Source organism: Cetorhinus maximus, chromosome 4 (assembly GCF_964194155.1).
Source record: "Cetorhinus maximus chromosome 4, sCetMax3.hap1.1, whole genome shotgun sequence".
NCBI lineage: Eukaryota > Metazoa > Chordata > Chondrichthyes > Lamniformes > Cetorhinidae > Cetorhinus > Cetorhinus maximus.
Window position 1 is genome coordinate 67864856 of NC_135882.1, and position 14787 is coordinate 67879642.

At 44.0% G+C, this 14787-nt stretch overlaps 1 protein-coding gene across 4 annotated transcripts in view; it reads right to left on the reverse strand.

The window, feature by feature from the left end:
- LOC144679671 (uncharacterized) overlaps window positions 1-14787 on the reverse strand; it is a 665324-nt gene that overhangs the window by 213463 nt on the left and 437074 nt on the right. For all 4 annotated transcript variants that reach the window (XM_078540272.1, XM_078540271.1, XM_078540274.1 and 1 more), the window contains one exon: window positions 4203-4392. In XM_078540272.1, coding sequence (XP_078396398.1) covers window positions 4203-4392 — 190 coding nt within the window. The remainder of the gene's footprint in view (window positions 1-4202; window positions 4393-14787) is intronic.

A 14787-nucleotide genomic window follows, 5' to 3' on the forward strand; every position in this document is an offset into this window, starting at 1 on the left:
AGGTCAGCATTGTCCTTCCAACAGCCATAGCACTGCTGAATGTTAAATGATTTAATTTTGCAACATGATGACCATTGGTTATGGAAGGATGAGCGCATAATGATCCGGGGGACATGGATGGAATTTGTCATTGTCTCCACGCTAAGTGATCCACTGTCCTTGTTCTTCCTTTCAGCATCATTGGAGCAGGGCCAGGAGCAGCAGAGGCCCCCTCTCTCACCTGAGGGGCCTGAAGTCTCACCAGTGTCACACCGTTTCTGCCAGGCAGGCACCAGCGCAGATTCTAGCACCTGGATGGGAATTCAAACAACGGCTAGTGTCCCGAGGCACAGCGGTGAGGGCACTTCACAGTCGCTGGAGGAGCTGGCAGAGACAGAGAGTGCCCATGGCTCCAGCAGTCAGAGGACTGCAGGGGACGAGGCACATGCTCAGTCGGTGCCTGATGATGTGCCTCTGGAGTCGTCTGCGACGCAGCAGGTGCAGGAAATGTGGCTGGGTGTGAGGGAGCATCTGGGGGAGATACATGAGGCTATGCTTGGCTTGGGTCTCCGTGGTAGAGGAGTCTACGCGGACGCTCGCCGAAGCAATGAGCCACATGCCCGAGCTCTTTGCGTCCTCCATGGAGACAGTGGTGACTCTCATGGAGAACCTACTCCAGGAGACCCGTCAGGGCTTCCTGGGGATGCGCTCTGGCTAGCAAGCCCTCACATCGGCATTGACCTCAGATGGTCAGTGCCTGTGTGGGAGATGACGTGGGCGTCAAGTCTCCTAACTTGGTGCCCATCCATCCACGGTGAGCAGGGAGGTCTGAAGCGATCTCACGTCAGCGCAGCAGCTGCATGTCGTCTCTGCGGGCTCCTCTCAGGGCGCTCTGACTGAGGGTGGCAGCTCCTCCGCCCCTCTCCCAGTGACCGTATCATCCGGTAAGGCTGCATCGATTAGGGAGATGCCAGCTGTGGAGTTGGCAGCTCCCTCCCAGGCGGGGCCAGCACAGGCTCCACGGGCCTGAGGACGACCGCCAAGATCATCGAGGCCAACAGGACAGCAGAGTCAGCAGGCTGTCTCAGGTGACACTCTGAGCGATGGGGCAGCACCAAGACATAGCACCTGTAAACAAACGCATAAGGCACCTTTTGAGCACCACGGGTATTTCAGTGGTGCTTTTGTGTTGGCCCGAGATGAGGCCCTTATGAATTTATTTGATTTGTAACACTATTGTCTTTTTTTTATAATAAGCTGCTTTGTTTGACACATTAAATTCAGACATGTGACCATGGCTGAGGGTGCCCCTTTTCTTCTGCATCTGTTTGGTTTCCAAAACTGTGATGAGTGCTTTGTTGGACATTCAGCTTTATTAACAAGATCCTTAGTTACTGTGGTTAACCTGGCAGATTTTGCACATAGGTGTTGAGTGTCAAGCCGACAGCCCAGGCTTGTCCTGGTGGACCATCTGTGGTGTGCTAGCTGAAGGTTCGTTGGATTAAGGCCTCCTGGGTGTCCCTGCCTCCCTGCAGTATGCCCGGGTCAGCGTCTACCCCCTCAGCATTTCCCTGTGCGAGCTCATCCTCGGACTCACTGCTGGACTCATCGTGTGCAGCTGCAGCCACTGTGTCAATGTCTTCATCATCCACTCTGTCCCCCCCCTTTCCAGTGCAAGATTGTGGAGAGCGCAGCATGTAACCACTATCACCGAGACATGATCTGGGGGGTACTGGAGTGCGCCCCCTGAGCGGTCCAGGCATCGGAAGCGCATCTTGAGAAGACCAGTGGTTCTCTCCACCACAGCCCTTATGGAGGCGTGGCTCCTATTGTACCGCTGCTTAGCTTCTGTTCTTGGATGGCAGAGAGGCATCATGAGCCACCTTCTGAGAGGATAGCCCTTATCACCCACCAGCCAACCATCCAGCCAAGCCAGAGCACTGAAGAGCACCGGCACCTGGGAGTGTCTGATGATGTAGGCATCATGGGAGCTGCCTGGGTACCTTGCAGAGACTCTTGCAGAATCAGCATCCTGTGGTCACACACTATCTGCACGTTCATGGAGTGGAAGCCCTTCCTGTTGATGAAGGCACTGGGCTCACCTGCTGGCGCCTTGATGGCCACATGTGTACAGTCTATAGCACTCTGGATGCGGGGGAAGCCAGCAATGGCCGCGTAGCCTCTGGCTCTCTGTGACTGGCTTGCCTGGTCCCAATGGAAGTGGATGAACGTCAATGCACGTCTGAACAGAGCATCTGTAACCTGCTTGACACAAGTTTGGACAGCTGATTGGGAGACATCGCAAAGATCACCCACCGAGCCCTGCAAGGAGCCACAGGCATAGAAGTTGAGGGCAGCTGTGACCTTTAGAGCCACTAGCATGGGGTGTCCATCGACACAGTTTGCGGAGATCTCAGGCCCAATTGTCTGACAGATATAGTTAACTGTCTTCCTTGAGAGACGGAGCCTCCTTCGGCACTGCTTCTCAGGAATATTGAGGTAGCTGCTTCATTGCTTGTATACCCTGGCAGCAGGATAGTGGCGTTTTCTGCGACCCCTTCCGCCTTGGACTTCCTGTTGGCCCTGCACCCCTTGTGCCTGCGCCTGTCTTCCCAATGGTGGCTCCCCTGGAGGCTGAATGTGCACTCCTGGCCTCTTCCCCCTTCTAGCCCTCCCTTCCTCCTCAGAGGAGGTGTCTCCAGTGGAGAGTTCATCTCTCATTCCCAGGCTAAGGGAAGGCTTCCTGAAACCTACAGGCCCAGAAAAGATTACTCACTGCAGAATGCTGACCTGAAGGTTGAGAGTCCAGAAAAAACAGCTGGTATGCGGTTTGAAGTACTGCAGATTACACAGGCAAGTTTGAAAACTTTCAAAAATAAATACTTGATTGTGCACATTCATGACCTCAGAGAGTCCTCTTATCCCACCCGTGGATGAGATTAATACAAACGTGTCCTACCCGCCTGCCCGTGCGCCGAACTGAAGATTGCACGGGTGCCGAAAAATCGGCATCAATTGAACATTCAAGGGCCTTAAGTGGCCCGTTAATTAATGGCGGGTCCGCGTTGGACATCATCGCGCACCCGCCCAGCGAAATGGCGCGTGGTGACGTCGGGACGCTCGCCTGATGTCACCGCGTGTCATTTTACGCGTGGATGTGCGGGGCCCAGCCCTGCACGACAACGGGAAAATCTGCCCTAAAATCTTAAAATGTGAAGGTTAACAATTTCTACAATATTGTCTACCTTTACAATCTACCTCAGTCCTTCCATTGCTGGAAACCTTTTCCATGCTTTGGTCATAGACACAACCACTATGACCCTTCAGTTTCCTTGACCCTGCTCTCTTCGGTTTTTTCCCTAAACCCTTCTGCCTCTCTATTTCTTTCTCTTCTTTTAGAAAACACCTGAAAAATCTATCTTTTTGACCTAGCTTTTGGTCACCTCTGGTTATCTCTTTCTCCATAGCTCAGTGTCCTTTTCAACACCCATTATTCATTTGTGAAGTAACCTGAGATATTAATTTTTGGTATTTAATCTAAATGCAACCTTTTTTGCTATATTAGTTTTCCTATTAAAGGGTTGTCTTCTAATGACACTTAGTGAGGCGTTAAATATAGGTCCCTGACCTCTCAGGTAGACATAAATAAAGGTTGTGGAATTTGTTTTAAGATAGTTCCAGAATAGTTTAAAAGGCTTACCCCAATCACCTACAATACTTTTATCCGATAGATCATCTAATTCTGGCCTCTTAGGCATCCTGGATTTTAATTGCTCCACCATTGGTGGTCGTGCCTTCAGTTGCCTAGGCCCTAAGCTCTGGAATTCTCTGTTTAAATCTCTTTGCCTCTCTTTCCTTTTTTAAGATGCTTCTTAAACTTACTTCTTAGATCAAACTTTTGGCCATCTGCCCTAATGTAGTCTTAGGTTGCTCAGCATCAAATTTTGCTTTATAATACTTCTGTGAAACACCTTGCACATTTATTACATTACATTAAAGGCTCTATACAAATACACGTTGTTGTTGTTGCATTACCAAACCAAACTTCAAATAGTTTACCCAAAGGTCACAATTTTGAATTAGCTTAGGGAGTTGATATGGCTTATGAAGTTTTATTTCGGTAAGGAGAAAAATTAACAAGTGTCACTTAGTGAAAACATTAAAGTATTTTTGTGTTAAAATCTACAAACCAATAAGATAGCTGAAAAGGAACAATAACTCACTTGTACTTGTTCATCTCTTCCTCTGTAGTTTCAAGGTGGTCTTTCAGTGTTTCTAGTTCCGTACGTAATTTTTGTTGCTTTTTCTCCTGACGAACTGTCTCAGCTATTTGTTCATTTAGCTGCTTCTCAGTAGCTTGTAAGTTAGACTCCAGTAAAATGAGCTTCTGCTCTCGACTTGCAAGCTCTTGAGCTACAATTGGATATCAATAATTTTTAACATTAAAATCATTTGTATACTTCCCTATTAATTACATATGATAATATTTTCAGGCTTTAATACTGGATGCTGAAAATACACAAATAGAAGCCAATTTTGCTTTTATTTCCTTCATTTGTTTTCTCCCCTTCTCTCCTAAAAGCACTAATTGCCTGGTTGGCACAGTTCTCATGGTCACTCTCTTCCTTGCCAAAGTAGACATTACTTATGTACAATACTTGACCATTAGTAGGCCACTGGTCAGGGGTTGATGGGCTTCCTCCAGGTGCTCCCTCAAGGATTTCTCTAATTGTAGTGCTCTATTGCACTCCTCAGAACATGGGCCTCCAGAGAGGTGTGGACCTTGAAGGGGAAGCGGGGGAGTGGTACACTTCCTTAGAGGATGAGGAAGTAGGAAAGCAGGGTGGATCAGCCATGCAACAGCTTCCCCAGGTCTGGCTGAAAACTCAAAGTATCAAGCAGGAAGGAAGGGATGCTCGGGCCGCACTAACTCAGGTACGTTTCTACTAAGGGCCCCTCATACTGGAAGTGAAGCAGCTCATAAACACATTTTTCTCAGAGGGTGGGAGCGATTCCAAGATTTACAGGAAGCGTAGAGTTTCCACTCTTCCTCACGCTATCAAGAAAACAAGTCTCCAACTGCCATGCTATTTTAAGTAACACAGTCATGTGCATCGGTCCCCCATCTCATTATTCATGTGCCTTAAAGCCAATCATTAGAGTCACACAAGTTTGGCTCCAATCAATAACCTTTTCATTTCATTGAAGCTGGGTGGGAGGTTGAGCTGTCCGGAGGATGCAGAGATGCTTCAGTGTGATTTGGACAAGCTGAGTGAGTGGGCAAATGCATGGCAGATGCAGTATAAAGTGGATAAATGTGAGGTTATCACCTTTGGTAGCAAAAACAGGAAGGCAGATTATTATCTGAATGGCTATAAATTGAGAGAGGGGAATGTGCAACGAAACCTGGGTGCCCTTGTACACCAGTCGCTGAAGGTAAGCACGCAGGTGCAGCAGGCGGTAAAGAAGGCAAATGGTTTGTTGGCCTTCATAGCAAGAGGATCTGAGTGCAGGAGCAGGGATGTCTTGCTGCAATTATACAGGGCCGTAGTGAGACCACACCTGGAATATTGTATGCAGTTTTGGTCTCCTTATCTGAGGAAGGGTGTTCTTGCTATAGAGGGAGTGCAGCGAAGGTTTATCAGACTGATTCCTGGGATGGCGTGACTGACATGTGAGGAGAGATTGAGTCGGTTAGGATTATATTCGCTGGAGTTCAAAAGGATGAGGGGGGATCTCATAGAAACCTAAAAAATTCTAACAGAACTAGACAGGGTAGATGCAGGAAGGATGGTCCCGATGATGGGGGAGTCCAGAACCAGGGGTCACAGTCTGAGGATACGGGGTAGACCATTTAGGACTGAGATGAGGAGAAATTTCTTCACCCAGAGAGTGGTGAGCCTGTGGAATTCGCTACCACAGAAAGTAGTTGAGGCCAAAACATTGTATGTTTTCAAGAAGGAGTTGGATATAGCTCTTGGGGTGAAAAGGATCAAAGGATATGGGGAGAAAGCAGGAGCAGGCTATTGAGTTGGATGATCAGCCATCATCATAATGAATGGCGGAGCAGGCTCGAAGGGCTGAATGGCCTACTCCTGCTCCTATTTTCTATGTTTCTATGATTCATTTGAACTGGTCATAACCATAACATCCTTGTCACCCCAGTGCCAGTGTCAGTACGATGACAGGCTGCCTCACCTGTCTTGATGGAGGGCAGCCATGGTCACAGGATCAGCCTGTATTGACGGTGCCTCAGTCAGAGGGCCAAGGGGTTGCAGATGATGATGGTGCTCTGTGAGGGGTGCCCCCCTCACCACACCCACCACCTTATTACTGCCTGTGTCAGCCCTTTCATGCTGCTTGAATGTCAGAGGGAACCACCAACTGGGACATACCAGTCATCCACTCCATGCACCTTGGCATGCTGGTGAAGCATCATCAGCGTAGAGCAACTCTCTGATGACAACCTGGCTAGGTTGAACAGTTTTCCATCAGTTCTGATATGTAAGTAGGACCCTTCTGTAGGCATATGGCAGCAGCAAAGAAAGGAATATGCAGGGTGTCAGTGCCAGAACTTGACCCTGTGTGACCTCACTGTGGATCTCAAAGGGTTGTGATGTTGCCCTAACATAGCTGACCTTACCATCATGTTGTCATGGAAAGAGGAGATCACATTGAGCAGCTTCAGCGGGCAGCCAATTTTTTTCCAGCAGCTTAAATAGACTGCCTCTGCTCATATGATCAAATGCCTAGGTAATATTGATGAAGGCAATATGTAGTGGTCTCCTTTGTTTACAGCATTTCTCTGGCAGCTGCCGGATTGTGAAGATCATGTCAGCTGTAGGTCTTCCAGTTCTGAAACCACACTTGGATTCGGAGTTCAGCCAGGATTTGCAATCTGACAAGGGCAACATGGGCAAATATTTTTCCCATGATGCTGAGCAGGAAGATGTCTCAATAGTTGTTGCAATCACTGCAGTCGCCCTTGTTCTTGTACGGGGTCACAATCTTTGCATCATGCCTACCCTGGCACACAGCCCCCTCCCTCCAGCAGACAGAGAAGTTTATGAAGATGATACAGGAGTGCTTGTTTCCCGTGCTCAATGACTTCAGGCGGTACAGCATCAGCTGGAGCTTTGCCTAAGGTGAGCGGGTCAATAACTTTGCTACGTTCCTCCATTGTGGGTTTGATATCCAGCTTTGCCAAGATGAGCAGGCTTTCCATGGTGTCTCGAGCTTCCTCAGTGACAGTGTTCTCTCAGGTAAGAAGAAAATACTGCACATAACTAGCACACAGAATAAACCAATAGATGGTGCTATATTTCTGGGTCACAGGAAAACCAACATTATCTTATCCAAATGCATTAACATTAAAGTACAACAATGTACATTTTTGTTAACTGCTGAAAATAAAAAGTCTGCATTAAATACAGCACACAGTTCTAAAAAGATCTGTTTTTAATTTGCTGCAATCTTCATTACAACACACAGATTCAACTGAAATTTATTGCCAGAAAAGACACAATAAGAACTTTGCAGTTTAGAGCAAGAGTTAGTTAATGGAAATTAATAAGTAAATCAATAAATGTGAAATGGAACGAAAACCAAACCAAATATCCAGAGAGGTCTCATGGGGGTATCTGGGCACAATCATTTAAGACAGTAGGGCAGGTAGAAAAAGTGATTAAAAAACATGTAGTATCCCGGACTTTATAAATAGAAGCATAGAGTATAAAAGGGAGAAATTTATGATGAACCTTTATAAAATAATGATTTGGTCTCAGCTGAAGTGTCCAGTTCTGGGCACTGCATTTAGGAAGATATGAAGGCATTTAGAGAGGGTGCAAAAGAGATTTATGAGGATGGTTCAAGGGATGAGGGACTTCAGTTAAGTGGATAGATTAGAGAAGTTGGGGTTGGTCTCCTTGCAGAAGGTTGAGAGGAGATTTGATAGAGGCATTCAAGATCATGAGGGGGCTGAGAGGGTAGATTGACAGAAGCATCGACAACCAGAGGGCAAACAACAAAAATGTGATTTGCAGAAGAACCTAAGCTGACATGAGGAAAACCATTTTCATATACCGAGCGGTTAGGATCTGGAATGCACTGCCTGAGGGTGTGACAAAGGCAGATTCAATTGTGGCTTTCAACAAGGAATTGGATAATTCCTGATGAAAAGAAATTGCAGGGCTATGGGAAAAGGGCAGGTGAATAGGGCAAGCTAAGTGCTCTTGTAGAGAGTTGACATGGACATGATGGGCCGAATGGTCTCCTCTGCTGTAAATATTCTATGATTTCCTGATGAATCCTACCAAATGGCAGATTGAGAATTAAAATTCAATAATTAAATAAATAAAAAGTTAGTATCAGAAATGGTGGCCTTGAGTGCCAGTTGCAGGTCAGTTTTTGACTATCTCATCAGAAGTTTGTGGATTCAAGTCCCATTCCAGGCTTGAGCAAAAAAATTCTAGGCTGACATCTCAATGTAGTACTGAGGTAGTGTTGAATTGTTGGAGCTAACATTTTTCATATGAGATGCCGAAATGAAGCCCCATCTGACCACTCATATTCCATGACACCATTTCACAGAACTGCATGGGCCTTATCCCTGGTGTCCTGGCTAGTATTTATCTCTTGAGGAAAGGAAATCTGCTTCTGTATGTGACTCCAGATCTGCAGCAATGTGGTTGACAATGTGCTGCCTTCTGAAATAGCTTAGCAAGCTGTTATAATTCAGAAAGTCAGCTGGTGGAGGATATAGCCTAATCCAAGCTTTACAAACTTTTAACCTGTTTATTTACAGATTTACACAATACAAGCGTACATCCTCCAACAACCACAATTTCATTCTGTGTCAACTTATAGGGAACTGAGAGAATCCCCAGTTAATGCCCATCACCTGCATTCAAGTAAACACAATTAATATACATTTAACAATTCCCTTCTCTCGCTTTAAAAATAAATTAGGGTTTATATGCACAGCTGAGCTTTCATAAATTTAATCAAAAACATCCATATTTTGTACAAAGTATTACATTGCAGGATACTCCTCCTCTAGGACCCCAAACAACTTTTTTGCATAAGCATTTCTTTTGTAATCCAGTCAGGCAATTAATAACTTGCATCACGCATTTAATTTTTGAAATTTTCTCTTTAGCATTTGTTTCAAGTTAGCAAGGTGAATCTATAACTCTTTGTCATTCACAATTTTCTTAGAGCGCACACAATGAATGATTATCTATATAACATCATTGAGTATACTGCCTTCAGTATGCCCAATTGGCAGATTTTCAATTAAAATTTTTGGTAAATAGAATCCCATATCCACTGTCTCCACTAGTGCCAGGGTTTCAGCAGCTACAATACCTTTAACAACCTTTTTTTTATTTTCTTAGCTTTTTTCCTAAGCTAAAAGACAGCATTTCCTATTCTCATCCATTGAAATGTTATTGAACCGAGTGCACTACAATACCATCCGGAAGATTAGTATGTGAGCCTGAACTAAAAGTGACTAGTATAATGTTCTTTGGGTCATATAAGGATGGGAGCTTAAGTACTCATGTCTCCAGGATTTTTTAAAATGTTTTATTTGTGCTTGGAACATAGGGTGTTTCACCATAGTACTTAACTCCAACACATCAAAACTAGTATCTGGTCTACTGAGTTCACAACCAGTTCAACTGACCAATCAAGATTTTCAGCTGCTCTGCCTTCTTCTTTAGATATAACATCATTGCTCTGTGATGACCTAGTATGATTAACTGGGATCAGAGGAACAATTTCTAACTAAGATTGTGGATTTCTAGCTATTCCAGGTCTATTTTAATGTCTAAACCAGTATTTTTGAAGGCTTGCAAGCCCGACTGCCAACTTTACATTTTACTCTAAACTTATTAATAAGATATTTCTTAAATTCTGCAGTATGACCCCATAAGAAATCACCAACATGCACCATGAAGATGTGTTAACGTTTTCCTTCATACCAAAAAATATGCGGAATCTGCTTTTGGCTGGACACAACCTTTTTTTGCAAAACAGCTCTCACTGAAACATATCACACTCTGGAAGCAGCATTAAGGCCATAGATGCATCATTCAGGCTATACACACATTTGTTTAGTTTCTATAGTTTTCTTCCTGCATTTGCTGCCTCTTTGACTGGTTCCAGAAACACCTCTCTCTGAAAGGTACCACCCTGCAGAAATGTGACTTTTATGTCGATTGATCTATACTGTTGTGATCCCAGCTGATGTTACTGCTGGACAAATCAGATCCCAGGGTGGAACCTGCCTTGCTAGATCCTATCTTATATTTTTTATTTAGAAACTTGGAGGGCAGCTCCTTAACAGAGTCACAGGAGTCAGCTGATGAACTTTTAATATAAGAATGAAACATTTATTAAACAAGAAAAGATTAACTATATTACATTACTCCTTCTCCCACAACTATACCTTCACAGATAAGTACAGATGCATAAGGATAACACAAGTTACAAAAGCTATTTTATACTCTCATGTTCACGGTATGTACACAGTCCATGTCAACCAGTAGGCAACCTATATTTAGGCATACCATACTATGAAACCAAGTGATAGATGCCACCCAAACCGTGCTATGGATCCCTCATCAACTCCCCCCAGACGTTTGTCAAACCCTGAACCAACCTGTCTCACTGAACTCTGTCTTTCACATGAGGGTTTCCAATCTCCACTCTCGAAGAGCCCACTTTGGAATCTTCCCCCAAACGATGCTTTCTCTCGGACACTTTCCATAAGGATCTGCCTCCAGCGTTTTGCATTCTCCTTCCAATGTTCCTCTCCCCTCTCTCTTAGATACTCAGCCGTGTCAACAGAACACCACTGCTGCACATGCCCATAGTAAGGAATCACCAATCTTTGGCTGCCTTCTTGGATCTTCTGGCTTCTCACAAGCCTGTTTTGCTTTAAGTCTGCATTCTGCAGCTTTCTCCCTTTAAGCTTGGAGCCTTTCTCTGGTCCTCACTCTTGACTTCACTTAACAGGACCTTTTCCAGGTTCCTGTTCTTTTACTTTGACTAGAAGGTCTTCTTGGGACCCCCTCCTTACTGTCTCACTCCTTGCCTTTGGGACCTTTTGACTCTTTTAGGAAATCTGTTCTCTGCAGTTCCGTCTGCTGTGTCCAGCTTCTCCTGGCTCCTGGTTTCAACTGAACTGAAACGACTTCCCTGTTTTTCTCTGTGTCTGTGGGCCCTTCTTTCTGGACCTCTGTTGCTTTACAACAGCGCAGTTTTTTCTACCTTGTGTTTGTTTTAACTTCCCTTCGAGTCATAAAACCTCATTAGAAAGCAGGCATCTTTTAAAATGAAGCTAAAACTCAAGTTCCCCCCTTTCTTAACACAGCAACCCAGAAACACAAATTAAACTTAAAGCTAAAACTCATTCCTAACACTCCCAAATACCAATGTAACTTAGTTAAACCATCTCTAGTTCCTAACAATACTCCCATAAATACGTGGCTTAAAGAGTTAAATGATATTCAACACTACTTTTCCAGCTGTGGGAGAGTCCATTCTAACAGCTATATCACCCAGTCACACTTCAAAACCTCTAGCAACTAGCCTCACTTTAGTCTTATAAGTCTCATTTGCAAGGACCTTTTTCTGTACCAATCCACCTATGTGACAAACCTGGTTGCCCCTTCACAGGTACTTCAGAATAAACTCCAAACTCTCTCCAGCCATCTAATTCCCTTTGTATTGCCTCTTTTTTTAGTTTATCCTCAAGTTTATTGGCAGCGAACAAAGCTTCACGATCATGAGAACTTCTGCTTAGGGTTCTGTCCGAGACATCTCTGTGGCCTTTATTCCATTTTCTAATACATTAAATCCATGACTTTTGTTTTCAGAGAAAGAAAATCAAAATCATAAATACTCTGAAGCTTTCTTTGAAGCATGGCAGCATTGACGTTAATGACTGGGATGGGCAAGTTGTCCATTAAGCTGCATCATGCTTTGAGTCCAAACGCCTTAATGATGAGGCAAAGCGCTGGCAGATAAGGAAAGAAAAGGAAGCAAATCCTGCACTCCAGGTCCCACTACCTCTTGGGACATGCTGCCCCATGTACTCAAAGATTTGCGGGTTGAGAATTGGCCTGTTCAGTCACATGAAGACCCATGGCAGAAACCCATGACCCTGGGTAGACATCATCCTCGAATCGAGGGACAGGTGCCTCTGCTGCCAACCTCTACTTGCATTTTTATGTTTGTCGGGACTACTACTACTACTACGAGATCTTCCCCCTGCAGAGGAAGATCTTTCTCCAGCATTTGATCATTTTCTGACACAATAGTGACTTCTGGACTCACTATCAGTATTTGCATTGTCTTTTCTTACTCTAGGTTTTCACCCCATTCTGCCAGCTATGGACCTCACTTCTTAGCTTTCATTCTGAACATTCAATTAATATTTAAATTTGCCAGTAGCTTTTCCTGCATGTCTCATCATTATTGCATCTCTCCATTCACTAGACCCCCCTCTGGAATATATGTTACCTGAGTGCCCACTCTGGGCAATTTGCTCTGTCCTGTGTGAACATGATCACTCACATTACCACAAGTAACGTAATCACTGATCTACTCTATTCTGTTCCTCAGGACCTTCAACACAAAACACGAGCAGCTGTGGAACAAGGCTTCTTGTTTACTTCTATTAGCTGCTCAGAGTCCGAGATTTTGTAATTAATTCCGATTAATCATGAGAATGAACCTTAATAGTTTGATTAGTGCTGTCTTACTATCATGACCTTTCCATTCCCCATGAGCTTTTCTTTTATAATACACCAAATCTCCTGAATTAAACTCCAATTCAGGTGGTCTTGTGTGATACCTCAGTAATCTCTGAATTTTTTCTGACATCTCAGCCTTGATGAAAGTCTCTCTCCCAGAATGTAAAATATTCAAATATGCAGGAAAAATTGAACTAATTGTCCCAACTTCTAGAACAATCGCATAGAACAAAAGTCCATTTGGGATTTTAACCATCGATTAATTAATGGGGATTATATCCTTTAATCATCTTTTATTTTTATTGCCCTGTAGTAAAAAGCTATTTTTTTGAAGGAAGTGTACAGTTCTCAATGAATGATTTTTTTTTCAAAGTGTTTTTTTACACATCCTACTGTCATTATAGGGTTCATTGGTTCTATACATATTCTATATAGTGTATAGTAGGTGAATGGTCATGGAAATGCCATAGCTTGATATGGGGGGGCATGAGATGGCATGGATGGGGAGTGTGTGGGGTTGTGAGGAGTAAGGGCTAGAGGGCCCTTCTGTTCTTATAACCAGGGGGAAGTCCCACTGCACCGAGGCGGGCCTTTTAAGCAGCCTTGCCTTTGCACCTTGCAGTCCCAGTGGCTACGTCCGACCTTTTTCCCAGGTCAGCTGGCCTGACTGCAGCTCACACCTGTACAACCACCAACCACCGCCACCACACCCCCCCAAACCCCACTGCCCCCAACAATGTAAATCCTGTCCTTGCAGGCACTTTCTCCAAAGGCAGGTGGGCCAAGTCGTGAATTTTCCCAACTCCCACTACCAATATCGAGGATGAAAATCCAGCCCAATGTTTCAGCAATCTATACACACATACTGTTGAAGTGCAAGGACTATCTAATACTATACAACTGAAGGAATCTGTGACTAACATATTCATCACAGCACTAAAACTCCTTGTGACCAGTATAATTTGTTCGTATTCATCATTATCTCTATCCTCTGTCTCAGAATTCTCTTTGGCAGCTGTTATTTTGAGTATCCTACCTCTCCACTTTGGACATCCACCACATAATGATACTTCAAGTCACACCTGAAGTATCTAGTAACTGTTCCTTGGGCATTCCTGGGATTAATTTGCCTATTATTACTGTTCAAATTCTGTCCTCTGCTGTAATAGCTAAATTTGATAAAAGTGCTGTTATCCCCATTCTGCCTGTCTTTAATCCTTCCAGTGTATGGTTGCCTGAGCCCAATATCTGGACCATTTTGAAATCTGGTAATGATTAGCACTCTATTATTTGTTTCACCACTGAATGTCCCATTTGTTCCATGAAGACTGAAGGTAATAACTCTTCTCCCAGGAAATTTTTCAAAGCAGAAAACATCTGATCCACCAGGTTGTCCCCCTCCAAGAAGTGAACACCAGTTAGAACCAGTAGCTTGTCCATTTGAGACACTTCAGCACAAATCAGTAATTTAAATGCTAGTACTGATCCAGGGATCCTCAAATTGAATTTTGTCAATCTTTTATACAATATGTTAAAATCCATGATATACTCTTCCTTGGATGGGATCTGTTTTCTGAAATCAATCAAAGTCTGACCATGCCTTGTAGACCACCTTTCTTGTCAATTTCATCACTTTAATAAAAGATCCAAATCTTCATTACAATCTAACTGACATGCATCCAGCTCATAAAATACTTAGTTCTGATTATTATTTTTTGTCGGAAGGGACAATGCCAAAGCCAAAGCTTTCTCTTTGGTAGGGACTTAACCCCTGTTTACATATCCATTTCATTCTGCCACTGGTCATATGGTTCAGACTCCAGGATCATTGGAGGGTAATCATACCCTGATAATTTACAGTTGTTTTCTGCCATTTTCCACAATATCCACTAGGATTTTTGCTTTCTGTCTGAAAAAAAATTCCAACTTTCACCTTTAAGCAACCACGCTTTGCTACCATGTTGTAATTCAGAAAGCCAGTTGGTGAAGAATAGAATACACTTCTATAAGCATTTAATTACAGAATTACACATTACAAACATGCACC